Genomic DNA, 17746 nt, shown 5'->3' on the forward strand with positions numbered 1-17746 from the left:
AATTAATGCTTATATGGCACTTTTCAAGGCAGTACAGACATTATTTTCAATTCCCATGGGGATGTATTATTTACATTATGAAGGGGAAACCGAGGCATGGAGCTTAAACAATTGGTCCAAGGTCAAACAACAAATCATTTGGAGATATGGGAATAATACAAATCTCCTTGGTACAAGTAAAAATATAGATACTCTGTAAGTATAGTACTTACATTGTGAGACTGCTCCCTAACATTAAGCATTACCTCTTTCTTGTCTTTTCCCACTGCAAAATGACAATAATACTTTGCATTTATAGTGCTTTTTCCATCCATAAAAATTACACCATTTTATATAGGAGGTAACTGAGGGATGCAGATTAAATGAATCACTCAGTCTCAGAGCAAGTCAATGTCAAACCCAGAATTACACTCAATTCTCTTGACTCCCAAGATATGCATTACACCACAGTCCCACTCAAGCAAGTCAGTTAATCTCTTTCAGTCTGTCACACATACTGCTCTTTAAATATTTTAAAATTTTAAGTTTCAACATTCTGTATCACCTTATAGACTAACAGACGTTTTGCAGCATGAGCTTTCGTGGGTGAATACCCACTTCTTCGGATGCAAGTCTTCGGATGACTTGCATCCGAAGAAGTGGGTATTCACCCACGAAAGCTCATGCTGCAAAACGTCTGTTAGTCTATAAGGTGCCACAGGATTCTTTGCTGCTTCTACAGAACCAGACTAACACGGCTACCCCTCTGATACTTAACATTCTGTATGTGAGCTTTTCCCCCATAGCCCAAAACAGGAAGTGTTTTGGGGTTTTTTTGTTTGGTTTTTAGAGAGACAGAGGAAAATTGTGAATGACCTCATTCCCGCCACAAAAGTGGATGAAAGATTTTGCTCACTCTTCCCAAAAGTATTAGTTTAAGGACAAAAATCAATCATGGAAAAATTTCAGCCTCCCAACATTAGTTTTTTCTTGACAAAAGTTCAGTGTGATCTCTGATTTTCTGTCTGGATTTCAAAGGAAATAAATTCCATGGTTCTAAATGATTACTTCCCGGCAGGAAAAACAAGCTAAGGCAAAACTTCTTTGTGTTAAAAATGGTAAGTAGAGCAGTGATTGATGGAAAGTTTAAAACTTCACTTGCCTATCAATGCCCACGTCCAGTTTCATCTCCATTTGTTCTATTATATCCTTTTTCTTCTGAAGGCATTCAGATAACTTAGGAGAAGAGCTATAAAAATAGTAGGGAAAAATCATAACAGTCAAACATAATGTAAATCAAATCCATTTGCTTTGGTTGCTAGCGAGAACAGGGGTACTTCAGGATTCCCCACCCAGCCTCTCCCAGAAAGTACCAGACTGGATGCAGTTATCTGTCTTTGTAATCAAGGACTGATGGATGGAGCTACTTCAAAAGTCAGAAGACCCTACTACAACTGTATTTGATGACCCAGAGGTGGGCGACACTCTGCTGTAGTTCAAAGGGAGTTGCCCCTGGACTGAGCCGTCTGCTTTCATATTGCTGCCAATCCCCAGTGGTCCAAAGAGTGAGCCAAGACTGCTGTGCATGCCAATACGCTGCACATCAGCATAATAGACTAAAAGACCCCTCTTCCAAATTTACTGATTAGAAGTCAGATTTATATAAACACTAAACTTTCTACAACTTCCATCATCAATAATTTGAATTATTCTTAAAGCAAATTTCTTTTAATAAAAATATTTAACTGTATTAATGGTAACACAAATGAAATTCATAATTTCTAGCAATGATGACCATACATATTCACAGAAGAAATGCAAAACATAACACCTGACATACCTGATTAATGGCATCAGATGATCATTAAACTGCTTGTCAAACAAGTGGAAAATAGTATTGGCCTGGTGTACAACATCCAGGAAATAAAGGTTTGCACTTTTAGAATCAGGAGACGGAATGCCTAAGGTGGAAACATTTATTTAGGATCATAAAAAAATATATAGTGCATGTAATCTGTATCACTATCCTTTCTAAGGGTAAGGGTAAAATTTTCAAAAAAGTACTTAAGTTAAAATCAATGGGGTGTAGGCTCCTAAGAACTTCAGTCACTTTGAAAACGGAGTTAGGCATCTAAGAGCACATCTACACTAGAAACATAAGTCGACCTATGTCAGGGCGACTTACACCCACCGCGGTGGTTCATGTTCACACTACCCTCCTCTATCAGTGGTGCACATCCTCACCAGGAGCACTTCCACTGACTTAAGAGGGGCAGTGTGGAGGACTGTTCCCACACAGTTCCCTGCCGGGAGCCCAGCTGCATCCCTGGCTCTCAGTTCCCTGCTACTGGGCAGCACCAGGGCTCCCACCAGGGAGCCAGGCAGGCACAGGGGGAGCAGGGAGCCTGGGCAGCAGCTGGGCTGGGAGCCAGGGGGCAGCCAGGCTCTGAGCGGGATGGGTGCAGCCCAGCTGGAAATGGGGAGCCTGGGGAACAGCTGGGCTCTAGCTGGAGCCCCTCTACCCGCCCCAGCTTTCTTGTCAATTTCATGGCTCCATGACAGTCAACAGCCAAGGCAAGTAATGCAGGTTCTACACAGACACTGCATCAACCTAGCTACACCAACATAAACTGTATGCCTCTTGCAGAGGTGGAGTTATGATGTCGGTGTAATAGGGAACTTATATCGGGGGGAGCAAGGATGTAGTATGTACACTGACATAATTAGGTCAGCAGAAGCTGCCTTATGTTGACCTAATTCTGTAATGTAGACCAAGCCTAAATCATAGGAGATTTTTTCATAATTACCCTAGAAGTCTATATACAATATTCTTTGTATGCAGATAGTACAAAGGGTAACGTCAATGGACTCCCACTAATATTGATAGGAATTCTGCTTATCAACGAAAGGCAGCAAATTGTACGAAAGACTTATAACTCTGTAACCACATGTAGTTTATTCTTCAAAACAGTTGAAACAGAGAAAAAAATTTACTTTGAGAAGTTTCCCTAAAATATTAAAATATGCACACACAAACAAAAGAGGTTTTTTTAAAAAGTAAATACGAGAAAAGTCTTTCTATATAACAAGTGTTCCTCTATATAACATATACATGTAAAACCACACACTCTAAATAAACATACTCTATAAAAACCTTATTCTCTTTTTATGGAGAAGGTGAAAGAGGTAGGAAGGGAATGATCATGCTCAGATTCTTATGATGCAGGAAATAAAGCCTCCAGATATTTCTGAATAATCATTGTCTTTCAATCTGTACTGATTTCCCATATGTAAGCTGTGCTTTAGAAGTTTATTTATTTGGAAGCCAAAGTATTAGATAAATTAATTCCCTTAATCAACACACTTTGCACAACATTAACTTGTATAGATCTCAAGGCCAATCACTGAAGAGTATAAAGTGCTCTGAATGCATTGACCAATGAAATTAGAAACATTAATATGTGCTATTTTATAATGAAATACCACACATTTAAGAAAACAAAAGACAGAATTATGCTTACCAGCAAGTCCAGTTTCCAAGGCATAATCAATATGCTCAATACACAAAAACTCCACAAGCATAGAAAAAATTCTGAATGCATTCTTCGGTAAATCAGAATGATCAGAGAGCTTTAAAAAGAACAACAAATATTTTGATATTTAGTGTTAAAACTTGTTGTCTACACTTGGAAGTTTATTTGAATTAGGGTAGAATGTGAATTTAAAGCACACAAGATATTTCAATAACTTCATATGTGGACACACTTATTCCAGAATAACAATGTGACCACGTACAGAGCTATTTGTGAATAACTTCATGTGTAGACAATCCTTTGTACACACTTTTAAAAAATATATTAACAGTGATTGCAGAAGACTTAAAATTACAGAGCACTTTCAAAATAATAAAATAGATCCTCAGATGGTGTCAACTGTTATAGTTCCACTGAAGTCAAAAAGTGAGACTGTTTACACTGGCTGAGGATCTGCCCCTATATATCAATATATAATATAGGACTATAGACAATCATCACATGTTGAAATTTTCATGCATACATTTGATTAGGCAGTTGTGCTCAGATTTTTAGAGTTGCATGTTTGAACAATTGATATAGTTACTATGACTGTATGCAGTGTCAGGGTAACAGTACACATCTAACTTGTCTTTTGCATGGTCAGTTACCATACGCACAAATACAATTTCAGTAACTGCATGGTGTGAGTACATTTTTATATGCACATAATTCTAAAATCTCATCCTAGATATTTATATAGCAAAATCTGATGCTCTGCATAAAAAATGAAACAAAAAAACCAACACTATTTGGGATTTTAGAACTTAAAGGTGGCTCTTAAAGTTGTCTGAACAGCAACTGGACTTTGGTCCTTTGTAGTTTAAAATATCTGCAAAAGTAAGACTATAGACCTTTGCAGCACAGGAGACTTGGACCACTGGCATTTGGAGTTAAATGTATGCTTAGTTTAGTTGTCCAAATAAAATAAAAACTACACATTCTAATTCTTCAAATGCATTCCCATGAAGTTACTAATTTTGAATATTCTTTACCTTTAGAAGTTTTTATTTTACATCTCCTTGATAAATTGTGCTTTAAAGTTTCTAGTTTCATCTGTTTTGGTTATGAAAGTGCAACATTTATTCATGCATGCAGAAATATCTGAATTTATTTTGCTCTAACTTTACAAACAAATCAATCTTGGGCTGAGACCAAACTTGAAAAATTTCATCCCAAAAGGAATGTGTTTGGGAAAAAAAAAATATGCACAACTGAAAAGGAAGGTTAGAACAGAAGTTAGAATTGAGTTAGAACTACAGCAGTTTTTACCAATGACCACTATAATGATAAAATGATTAATCTGTCTGTGCATCATGCCGTCACTTTGACATTATCAATGCTAAATCATCTGTTATCTGAATATTAACCGGTGTTGTATCTATTTCTGCTATAACCATGGTTACATTGTATCCTCTCAATATCTAATACACCTCTACCCCGATATAACGTAACCCAACATAACACAAATTCGGATATAACGCGGTAAAACAGTGCTCTGGTGGGGCGGGGCTGCGTACTCCAGCGGATCAAAGCAAGTTCGATATAATGTGGTTTCACCTATAACGCGGTAAGATTTTTTGGCTCCCGAGGACAGCGTTATATCAGAGTAGAGGTGTATATTAAAAGCTATTTAACACACTGAGACGGTTCAGCAAAATATTTGGAGTTCTGTTTTGTTCATTTTAAGGATAATTCTTATAAATAGATGTGTGTATTTGCAAAAAATGATTTTGGCGTCTCTAAATTAAAGTTTGTAATTGAATCTAAGGTTCTTATTAAACCTTTAAAGCACTACACCCACACAGCCAATGAGGCACAGAAAAACCTGTGATTTATATCAATAGTAAAAATTCTATTTTGTATTAGGCACAAACATTTGAAAACAGTAAAGGATTAAATAGAAGGTAAACAATGCAACAGCAAAGATTATCCCCCACAGCCTCTCAACAATAGTATTAATTAATAATAGAAGACTGATACATGTGACAGTTGAATGTTTGTAGAGAAATTATCTTATCTAAATTAATCTTATTTTCGTAACTTCTTGTTTTAAACTCTGACATCTGTACAACATATCTAAGTTGTTATACTAAATGCTAATCAATTATAAGGACTGGTTTAGAAACAAAAACAATGTAAAAAGCTATTTTTATTCAATTGGTTATAAATAGTGTTTTTAAAACAAATGGTCAGATGTTTTCTGTAACTTACTTTTGTTAAGAAACAAAAGGTCTATAAACAATGTCTTACGCTACCTCACCATGACCCTGATTTTAAAAAGGTAATTTATTTCATTAAATGAGACTCAAGCCCTTGCCTCTGCACCAAGTCCATCTACCTCCTATTAGACTTCAACTAATTGTAAAACAAGATGTGTTCTTAAAATTGAGGATGTAAACAGTTGCTTCTTCTAGCTCAATTTTGTTTGTGTGCCATTCAAATGATATCTACTTATAGAAGTCACAGAAAGCAGACTTACTCTATGACATCTTTCAAAAGCTTGCTTGGTTTCTTGTAAAAGGTTAACCACCACTTCTTGGGAGAGGAAGGTTTCTCCATGGGTATCAATACTTGGGCCCAATGGCAAGTTTGTACGTTGTCTTATTCTCTCTTTGAGATCTTGAATACTAGAATTCAATACACCAGAGGGAAATCTCACTGAGTGGAAATTTTAATGTTCAAGTTTAACAATACACTGGGAATATTTAACATAGTAAACAGAAGCCTAAAACATAACTTAATAAGTGCACATCTGTATTTTGAATAAAACAAATAAATAAAACCTTGCAAAGTGGTCAAGAAAAACTTACCAGAGCAGACAAAAACCTACTGGCCTTACCAAACATGTTAGCATGCACAACCCACTCTTCAAGTCCCACGACCACACCCACACTACTCTGCCATGTCCCTCCACACCCTAGGGACTAGGTACTCCTCACTGCATGACAAGTAGTTCCCAGTGAGTTCAGTGGTGTATATTTATATCCTGTTGTGGGAGTTTAGCTCCCACCACCTCCCGAGACTCTCACTTCACACACACACACCCACCTCCCATTGGACTCTCTGCTCACACCAGTTTTTCTGTCTCTTACACCCCCCCATGCACCTGACAATCACACCACCCCAACATTCACTCAATAAGCAGCCCTGGCTCAGTCTCACATGCCCAGACTCACCTCCATGCACACTCCCCCCCAATTCAGCCAGAACTCGTCATCTCAGTCTGTTTATTCTCTCCCCTACAACATCAGATCTCTTCCTGCCAAGGCATTATTCTTCTCTTTGTTCCCTTCCCCCAAATCAGTTCTCTTCTGTGAGCCACCAAATCCATTACACCTCAACAGCAGCTCTTCAAAGATTCAGCAGCCTCAGCACCGCTCCTGCAGCTAAGATTCAAGCATTCTCCTGATGGCAGGCACCTCCCCCTAGCTGCTCCACTTGCAGCACCACAGTTTCCCAATTCCAGAGGAGGACTATTGGGATAAGATGGTTTGATTTGATCAGCAAAAGGTCGAGCCCTGCGCAAATACAAAATTTGTATCCACAGCCAATCAACGATCTGCTAACATGGTCTGTGGATACAAAGAGGATGTCCGCAGATTTGCGGGGCTCTAGTAATAGGGATGTGTTATTTGAGAACTGAGCTTAAGAGGACTGAAGTCATCATTGGTCACCACTGGGTGGCACTTTTTGGTCATATAGCCCACTTTGGAGATAAAATCCCTGCATACTGAGCCCTGAAGATCGGACTTGAGACCAGGAGGGGACATTGCCTGGGCACAGACTGGTAGCAGCCACAGAGTAGTCCATGTTTAACCTGGCTACACACCAGATCAGTAATAACCCTGTGGAACTTTTAGATGCCCGAAATAAATCTGTACAATGTGGCTATACACATTCGGTGCTACAGACCCTAACTGTCTAAGCGTGTGGTTGTTGCTGAGGAGGAGAACCAAGAGCTCAGCTCTAGCCCTCTCTGCTGCTGGATTCTTTGAAGGATTTTATGGAACTCACTCTCTTCTCCTCCTTTTCTTTTGTCTCAGCACTGGACCGCCAGAGCTGGGCAGAAGAATACAGGGCAGAACAGCAGGATGACTCCAACTCCTGCTCCAGCCAGCAGGGATAAAGGAGGGAACAGGCATGACCCAGGGGAGGGGGAATTACAACTGCTGGTCTTCAATCCCCTTCCCTCTATGCACTCAGAAGAGAGGGAGGCTGAAGGATCCAGCAGGGCCTATTGGAGCTCTCCTTCAGGCCAACAGTGTATCTACAGCAGTTGCACTCACCGCATGGCAACTGAAGTATTAGGTACATTCAGTCTGGTTTTGCAGCCGTAAGGGCTAACAACTAAAGAGAAAACTTAGATCATGCAGCCCACAAAAGCTTCCTATTTGCCCCAGAGGAGTGGGATTTTACAAAACTATCTTAAAACAGACATTTAAAAAAACCTGTTTCCTTCATAAACAAAAGGAAAGAATGCATAACTGCTAACACACTTTCAGCTGTGCACAGAGTCTACACTTCAAAGATCCCACTTTGAGTCTGTTCAATTTGATCACCATAGGCTCTTCACTATGTGACAGTTTGCAAAAAAAATTCTGAAGCTCCAGAAAAACTACTCCTATTCAACTTTTAGAAGTCAACGGTTGCACAAGTGGTAGTGTGACACCAATTTATTTCAGAGTGTGTCAGTCTTTAGCCTTATTACAGTAATAAGACTCACACTAAGCCTGAGAAAGATATTAGATGAAAGTATTATATTTGGTGCAGAAAGATCTGCTAGACACTAAGGCTTAAGTTTCAACTTACTTGCTCAAGATATTTAGTTTAATTTCATGTGACTATATAATGGATTTATCTAGCATTTCCTTTGTATCCAGGGGAGCAAACCTTTTAGTATATGGTAATATAATGTGACAACACAAGTAATACAGAAAATAATGATGGTTTTGGAAGCCAGCTTTTATGCAGATGATCAACATACAGTTTAAGTGATGTTCACTGTATTTTTTCCCTTTATTATATTTTCCTCTCTTTAAAAAGAAACTCACCCTCCAGTGCCAATGGACCTCTTCTGGTGGTTTTTGGAATCATAATAGCGTTGCAGAATCATAGCGCTCCTACTTTTCAAATAACCAATTTCCACCTCAATGTAATTCTCCAAGTAGGAAATGAAAATGGATTTGATAAGCTTAGACAAGAAAGTCTGCTTATCAGTACCCAAGTTAAACTCCATCAATTTGCTTGAAAGATTAGTAGTTCTTTATGCAAAGGAAACAGAGAAAAAAATGTTGCATTTGTATGAATTACAGTATTACATGTTTGCAACGCAACTAGAACAATGGGGTCCCAATCCTGACTGGGATATCTGAGCATTACCAAATTTAAATGACAAAGAACTCTGTATAATTTATGCACATATGTAATGCTATAAGAAAATGGCAGGCTGTGATTTTGTTGTGGAAACTGCATCTTTCAACACTCACCACAACTTTTTTGCAATGCCGCTTACTCAAATTTGGCCCATCCAACCCCCTCCATCATGACATGATGGGGTGATGGGGGAGGTGGACAAGAAGGACAGTGAGGCCTGGGACCCGTGCGGATGAGGGCTGCACAATCCTGGGGGCTCGTCTCGCTTGCTGCCTCCCCTTTGCACCAAGTGCACTCAGCCCCACCAGCAATGGTGCTGCCAAGTTTCGCTTCTGCCAAGTGGAGTGGGGCTGGGTCTGCTGACCAGCCATGTCTCCTGTGTGACCTCAAGGATTTTGCCTTCCTCAGCTACCGGAATGCACTGGGGGACACACTTGGGGAGGACCCAGTGATTGGCGCCAGGCAGGAACTTATGCTTCCCAAAGCGTGGAGAACTGGGACGGGGAGGCCCAGCAGTGCCAACCACCCACAGCATCTCCAGGGGTTTCTGAGTTAGGGCTAGCTCTAGGGTGAAGGGATTGGAGGAAGGGGGGGTATCCAGCCCCTTGTGGAGGGTGTGCTTCCAACTCAACATCTAGTCAGTTACAAAGCAAGAGTTTCGGTCTTGTCACCCCAGCCACATACACAGCTGCACCCCAAACCATAACTTCCACAATATGTGGCCACAAGTTTTGGACACCCCCCCCAAAAATTCACAATTTTCTTACAGCTTTATACATATGGTACAAGTGCAAATTGTTAATTACACTTTTCATATTACAAGAGTAGGGTGTTATATACTTTGCTAAATAATAATGTCAGTCTCTGATTCTTCAAAAATCTAGATACTTTTAAAGAAAGTACAACAGCTGTTTTCTAAAAGGTCACACAATTTAAAAAGGAAAACTGTCAAGGCAGATAGGACGAAAATTCCAACTTCCTCTAAAAATTGGACGACTATTTTGCTGCCTTTCTTCCCACCTCTTAACAACAAATGCATCTTTCACAAGATGCTACCTACACAACAAAATGTTAATAATCAAATTATAGCTACCTTGTATACAGCTCATAAAGATTCTTAAGATACTGTTCTGCATCTGACTTCCTGTGTTCTTCTAACTGATCCTTTACATTACTCTATAAAATGGAGGCATAATCTCAGTTAATGGAATAAGAAAAATCAACATTTCATATTATCTACAATAAATAAGGCTCCATGTTTGTCTTGGAGGTCACGGAAAGTCATGGATTCTGCAGCAGCCCGGTGAGGCTGGCCCAGGAGCCACCTGAACAGCTCGGGCAGCCCCTGAGCCAGGTGGCACCAGCTGCTGCTGGGGCAATTTCGGGCTCCCCGTCACCCGTCTCCAGGAGTTTGGATGTGGGGGGGGGGGGTCAGGGCTTGGTATTGGGGAGCAGGACAGGGCTTACCTGGAAGGGGGATCCCCCCCTCAGCTCCCCATACTACCTCTGCCGGCAGCCAGGCACTGCCCCAGCAGCTCCCACTGGCCGTGGTTCCCAGGAAATGGGAGCTGCAAAACTGGGCCTTGGGGCAGAGCAGAGGCAGCATGTGGAGCTAGGGTTGCCGCTTCCCGGGAGCCTGCCTCCGCAAACCTTCCCCCCTCCCCTGAGCACCTGCACCCCCCCTCCACTCCCCAGCACCTGTGGCCCCCCCACTTTTAGTCAGGGGTATTTTTAGTAAAAGTCATGGACTGGTCACGGGTAAGTCCATGACTTTTACTAAAAATAACCCTAACTAAAACTTAGCCTTAACAATAAATCCCCAAGAAAGTACCACATCTTATATAACATAGTCATACATATTTACTTTTTATCTCAATTTACAGATATCTTACATTTAACTCCAGGGTTTTAGATAAACGTGTTTAGTTTAAGGAAACTAGTTTGAAAATGCAAGACGTCTGCTGTTTGAAATATCTTTGAACTGCTTATGTACAAGACCCAAGGTATAAGAACCAAAGCATCTGATTTTCAGAGCAAAAAGACTGGCAGTCTACATGCATTCTTAGTACACAAAGAGTAAATGAACACAACTGATGAACAAGTGAATAATTTAGATCCACTTACATGATCGTAAGTAAACAGATCACTCCTCCTCCAAGGAAAGCCCAAGAATTAAATCTAAGGAACCTTCAATTTTATGATTAGGCTCTAACAATATTGTTCTAGATAGGAAGGACAAGATCTTACACGCCTACAGAGAAGTAGCTTTACACACGTGAGTAGTCACGCTGACTTTACTCACATATATAAGTATTTGCAGAATGAGGGACTGTCATTCAGCTACAGCAGGTTTTCATACTACTACTACATTAGCTGTGGGACCCTATTCCTTGGCGTACATTATTTTAGCATATTCAATGCTAGTCTCACACTGGAAATCTGACTCAGAGTGAAAGGATTAAAGATATTAACTAAACAGAAATTTTTCCTTTCCCAAATTTTTGATGTTGGGGCAGCAGAGATAGACCAAGTATGTGCCTGACATTGAATGACATAATCAGAATCATTAGTGAATACATCTATTCTTCCATCTTAAGTCTGCGTATATTTGTATTTTATGTATTCTTGCTTACATTGTGCTTATAGTACACAAACGGCTACTTTAACATCCTTAATTGATAGTTTTTGTTGTCATTTTTAAAGAGCAGTCAAATGTGATTTTTCCATGATTAAGGTTACTCAAAATATTACAAACAATATAGATTCTTTGAGATTTTGTTACTAGAAGTACTTAAGGAATCTTCTTACTCATTCTTAACAACCAACTTTAATACGCCAAATTTTAAATACCTGAAGTTTGATTTCAAATATATTTTGAATAAGTTTGGCCAATACAGTCTCTGGACTACTAAAGATATCTCCAACTTGTTTGTTCACTCGCTGACAGAGGATGGCTGTATCTTCAAATATATCATTCCTCAAGTAAGCTCCCTAGAGATTAAAGGCAAATTACAATGTAAGATCTCCAAACCAATAGATATCAATAATAATAAAATGCATGCACAAATAATTGACCCAAAAATAAAGGTATATCTGGTTTTAAAACACACTACCTCTTGACATTGCTTTATGTATACATCAACACAGTGGGAATAGCCCTATGAGATGGAAAAAAATAGGAATTAATATGTTTTCTATTGTGAAATATTATCATTACATAAAGACAATTCAATAAAGAAAATGCAGTAATTATGGAAAACGGTCTGCTTAGTTTTAATAGAAGATTTATCAAAAGGATGAACTTTCTCAGACCCATTTTCTTCAGAAGTCTAGACCAGCTTCATTACTGTATCCATTCAGAACAGGTACTTAATGCAGCATGTGCTTTTAGAGTTAAAAACTCAGTCTTTACCTTGAAGTGAAGTAAAACGGCTGCTACTTCTCGCATTCTGGAGATTTCCCCCCTTCTCTGTGCATTGGTAAACTCCTGAATCAGTTGCAACTCTAAATCATGGTACTTACCTGAAAAGAAAAAAAAATATTCATCAGGCTTTGCAAGGAAGTTTTTGACAAAGAAATAAAGACAGTTGAATGTTGTCAATAAAAGCAGATTAAAGAACCAAGCAACACAAGTTAAGATTGAGCAAAATTGGCTGAGTGAGGGAGGAAACTTACTTGCTATTTTTGATTTTACTTCAGAAAACCTGTTAAATCAAAAAACGTACTATTAATCAAAACACACACAAAAAAATTCAAACAAGTATTAACATGTTAATTGAACACTTTTGCTGTCAATTGTAGTTAGGGTTCAACAACATATGGAGCAGGAAGACAATGATATTTCAAGCTTTATCTGTAAGAAATCTATAAGAAATTAGTATACAATTTACAAGGAAATAAGCACACTCAAATTAGGTTGTTTCCAGCAAAATTTATCGAGTACTTTGAGGTGTATGTTCAAAGGCGATCCTAAATACATATAAATAAACAAATTCACTCATCATGTCAAAAACTATTAAAGAAATCAGCTGATGCCAGGCACCAGAAAAAAACTGAAGTTACACAATAAAGTTATAGCTCTTCCAAATATGATTTAAAATGTTTGAATTGGATTTTACCTGTCAAAAGGTAATTCCTGTGCAATCAGATGCAACTTCTGAATAATATCAGCTGCCTCTTTAATCTGTTGGGGGAGGAAAGTCATAAATTTACTAAAAAAACCCTAAAAGTTATGGCTATAAGATTTCTTTCTTTCTTCACAATTTCCCCCTCTCCACTCTTTTTAAAGTTGCTTGGTATCCACATGGAAAGTAATACCTGCTTCAGAATTCTCAGCATGTTTTTATTATGTCAGATCAATCTTCATTTACATACTAGTAGTTCATACAATTTCATGTAAACACAAGCCTCTTTGTTATAGGATCACAATAAAGCATCTTAAACCTATAAAAACAGCTAGCTCATGTGTCTAGTGCTACTGCAACATTACAGTGTGCAAAGGATCTGAATTCAAGATTTAGCTCAATATCCCACTCCGGAACTAGAATAGTCTGAGAGTAATGTTGTGATGTTCTGCTAAACCCCAGGGTAAAGTGGCTAAAGCAGCACCCTGACTTTTTTTCAACTAGAAAGGGCAATCATGACACAATGCCTGGAGGGTTAAAGTAGAGCATCTCTAGAGTTTCTAAAATCATGCTAGAGGAGGGTGTGGGGAAGAAATCACATACAAATTATTTCTTCTAAGGCAGAAGCTATGTTTCAGATGAAAGGGAGTTTAATTCTGGGGCTATAAAATAACATCTTATAACAAACACCCTTGTCAATATTTAGTTACAAAAAAATACCCAGTGCAGTTAATACAGTTTGCAAACTCCTATTTGCCCATAGACAGGAAAACTTTTGACAGGTGACTAAGATAATTTGTCTTTTCACTGTCAGTCATCATGATAAAGGGTGGCTGTACAGATTTTAGTGACAGTTTTAGCAGGCTGAGTTAAAATTATGAAAAAGCAAATCACAGCTTTTGCAACTGTAAATGTTACAGCTGGATGTTACTGAAGCCCTTTAAAAGCTGAAGTTTGTTGACAGGCCCAAACAAAATGCCTCCATGATGGTTTTTGAAGCTTTATTATTGCAGCCCTGGAGACTGGAGGGCACCTTGAGTGGGGTAAAGAAAATCCTAGCCACTGTGTTAAAACTAGGGCTGTCAAGTGATTAAAAAAAGTAATCGTGATTAATTTTTTTAATCATGCGATTAATAGCGCTGTTAAACAATAGAATACCATTTATTTAAATATTTTTGTATGTTTTCTATATTTTCAAATATATTGATTTCAATTACAGAATACAAAGTGTACAGTGCTCACTTTATATTTATTTTTATTACAAATATTTGCACTGTAAAAACAGAAGATAGTATTTTTCAATGCATCTAATACAAGTATTTTAATGCAATCTCTATCATGAAAGTTGAACTTACAAATGTAGAATTATGTACAAAAGAAATTTGAATTAAAAAATAAAACAATGTAAAACTTTAGAGCCTACAAGTCCAATCAGTCCTACTTCTTGTTCAGCCAATCACTCAGAAAAACAAGTTTGTTTACATTTGCAGGAGATAATACTGCCTGCTTCTTGTTTATAATGTCGCCTGTTCTCACTTTCAGGTATTTGCATGGTACTGCTGTAGCTGGTGTCACAAGATATTTACATGCCAGATGCACTAAATATTCATATGTCCCTTCATGCTTCAACCACCATTCCAGAGGACATGCATCGATGCTGATGATGAGTTCTGCTCAATAATGATCCAAAGCAGTGCAGACCGACCCATGTTCATTTTCATCATCTGAGTCAGATGCCACCAGCAGAAAGTTGATTTTCTTTTTTCGTGGTTCGGGTTCTATAGTTTCTACATCAGAGTGTTGCTCTGAAGACTTCTGAAAGCATGCTCCAACCCTGTCCCTCTCAGATTTTGGAAGGCACTTCAGATTCTTAAACCTTGGGTTGAGTGCTGTAGCTTTCTTTTGTCAAATTTTCAGTGAAAGTATTCTTAAAATGAACATATGCTGGATCATCATCCGAGACTGCTATAACATGAAATATATGGCAGAATGCAGATAAAACAGAGCAGGAGAGACAACTCTCCCTCAAGGAGTTCAGTCACAAAATTAATTAATGCATTGATTTTTTTAAAAAAACAAGTGTCATCAGCATGGAAGCATGTCCTCTGGAACAATGGCTGAAGCATGAAGAGGCATATGAACGTTTAGTGCACCTGGCATGTAAATATCTTGCGACACCAGCTACAACAGTGCCATGCGAATGCCTGTTCCCACTTTCAGGTGACACTGTAATTAAGAAGTGGGCAGCATTATCTCCCATAAATGTAAACAAACTTGTTTCTCTTAACAATTGGCTGAACAAGTAGGAGAACTGACTGGATTTGTAGGCTCAAAAGTTTTACATTGTTTTGTTTCTGAATACAATATGTAATAAAAAACTACATTTGTAAGTTGCACTTTCACAACAAAGAGATTGCACTAGAGTACTTGTATGAGGTGAACTGAAAAATACTATTTATTTTGTTTATCATTTTTACAGTGCAAATATTTGTAATCAAAATATAAAGTGAGCACTGTACAGTTTGTATTCTGTGTTGTAATTGATATTGATATATTTGAAAACGTAGATAAACATCCAAAAATATTTAATAAATTTCAATTGGCATTCTATTGTTTAACAGTGTGATTAACTCAAAAAAAATTAATCGCGATTAATCACGAGTTAACTGTGATTGACAGCCCTAGTTAAAAGCACCAACAAAACAATGCTGCTAGATTTGACAGGATTAAGGAGATATGAACATCATGTGGTCTCCCTGCACTTCCTGCCAGTTCTGTTCTTGTGAGCTCGGGGAAGGCTTGTAGACACTACAATAATATATATATATATATATATATATATATATATATATATATTCACATTTATTAACCAACTTCTTAACTGAAGGTCCAGAATTCAATAACACCTGTGTACAGCAGAAGCCACGACAAATCAATTTTCCATGGTTTCTACTTCAATCCGCACACTTAGTTTTTAATTGAATCAGACCTCAATGAACTGTGTTAAATCAAAATAAATACAGATGCTATTAAAAACACACACACACACAAGTTAAAGACTAGAAGTACCTAAAGAATTTAGAAAAATATGGACTGAGATGAACAGGAGGAAGTTTTAATAAAAAAATTCAAGGTAATGTATTTTAATCCATGTAAAGGACAAAACAGCAAAATGTTGATTCCAGAGCAGTAATGCAGAGAAGGATTTGAAGATGACAGCAAACACATTAAACATGAGCACATGCTAAAATGATGTTGCATAAAGAGCAAACACTAATCTGGGTATCACTGATAAAACTAAGAAGGTGATTATTTTATCCATCTTTAGAAAAGTGACATCTGGAGCACTTTGCTCACTTATAGGCTTCTCATTACAGAAAGAGGATTGGTTAACCAGTCCCTCCAAAGTAGGGCAACAAAAGTGATGAGGAACAGAAGATATGCCTTCTGAAGGCTGAAGAAATTGGATACATACAGTTTGGGGAACAGACTGCAAAGCAGAGATATGATATTACAGAAATAAAAATGTGGGAAAATTATTCAGAGTAGTTAACAAGTGGCAAGATTGAAAGAACAATCCAAAAGTAGAAAAGAGAAAAAAAAAACCAACTAGACTTCAGGAAAGAATTTGCACACATGAGGTCAATAAGGCAACAACAGTTTATCCAGGCACAATCATTAAGTGTACAAGAAAGAAATTATCCTAACACGGTGGTAAAAATGTTAGAGTAAATCCTGCATTTATGTGGGAATAATGCAAGGGCAACCCAGGAGGTGCCATTACCCCAAAAGCAGTGAAATGTACACAGACATTTGGGCTCTAAGATCATATAACAGACAAAGAAACGTTGATATTTTACTTTTAGAGTGCACACAGGATTGCACTTAAAATTGTTGTGGGTACAAGGAGATGGTAAAGCACATATCTAAGCAGATTCCCCCTTATTCCTATAATTATTATCTCTACTTATTATTTGAATTAGGAGGTAATTAGAAGTTCCATAGCACTTTCCACTGGAAGATCCCAAAATATTTGAATAGCTTTTAAGGTGAGGAAAAGATTTGACAAACATGAATTAATTCTAGCACCACCCAGTGAAGTAGGATCTGCATCTTACAGATGTGGGTGTGAAGGAGAGAAATGAGGTAGAGGCCAAACGATTTGCTTTAGGTCGCAAAGGAAGCCTGTGGCAGAGCTGGGAGTAGAAACTAGATTTTCTAGATACAAGTAATCCTATGTAGATACCATGTAAATCTGGTGCTTGAATATTGATTGTGCTCTGTAACTTTAACATTATGAATGGCATGAAAATACTAGCTACTTAACAATGAGACTGCAGTGGGCTCAAAAATAACTATTCTAACCTGCACTGTACTACTTAAATTTCATGTTACTACATCAGATTTTATATGGAGGCGAACAGTAAGCACTTTTTAAAATAAAATGTATGCAAGTTTTATTTGTGTCTAGCTTAGAAAGTTACTACAAATAACTTTTATATACAGATCTGGAAAAGGTTTTGTCTGCTTGTGATGCCTTTTTTTTTTTAATTTAAATCTGTTCTCATTTTTCTTGATGGACAGGAGCACTTTTTCACACACTCTCACTGACTAATGCAGAGTGCCAAACAGCAATTACTGTATACCCACAGACAATGATCCAAACAACACTGTGCAACTGACTGCTATGGAGTA

At 38.0% G+C, this 17746-nt stretch overlaps 2 protein-coding genes across 3 annotated transcripts in view; one reads left to right on the forward strand and one right to left on the reverse strand.

Moving 5' to 3' along the window:
• Positions 1-17746, reverse strand: part of EXOC5 (exocyst complex component 5) — a 41816-nt gene that overhangs the window by 6132 nt on the left and 17938 nt on the right. For both annotated transcript variants that reach the window (XM_045013248.1, XM_045013247.1), the window contains exons 5-15: positions 13046-13110; positions 12603-12631; positions 12340-12449; positions 12041-12085; positions 11778-11918; positions 10021-10103; positions 8606-8815; positions 6034-6181; positions 3501-3609; positions 1820-1940; positions 1142-1228 (exon numbers count right to left, since the gene is read on the reverse strand). In XM_045013248.1, coding sequence (XP_044869183.1) covers positions 1142-1228; positions 1820-1940; positions 3501-3609; positions 6034-6181; positions 8606-8815; positions 10021-10103; positions 11778-11918; positions 12041-12085; positions 12340-12449; positions 12603-12631; positions 13046-13110 — 1148 coding nt within the window. The remainder of the gene's footprint in view (positions 1-1141; positions 1229-1819; positions 1941-3500; positions 3610-6033; positions 6182-8605; positions 8816-10020; positions 10104-11777; positions 11919-12040; positions 12086-12339; positions 12450-12602; positions 12632-13045; positions 13111-17746) is intronic.
• AP5M1 (adaptor related protein complex 5 subunit mu 1) overlaps positions 1-17746 on the forward strand; it is a 56703-nt gene that overhangs the window by 5637 nt on the left and 33320 nt on the right. The window lies entirely within an intron of this gene.

This window comes from Mauremys mutica, chromosome 4 (genome assembly GCF_020497125.1).
Source record: "Mauremys mutica isolate MM-2020 ecotype Southern chromosome 4, ASM2049712v1, whole genome shotgun sequence".
NCBI lineage: Eukaryota > Metazoa > Chordata > Testudines > Geoemydidae > Mauremys > Mauremys mutica.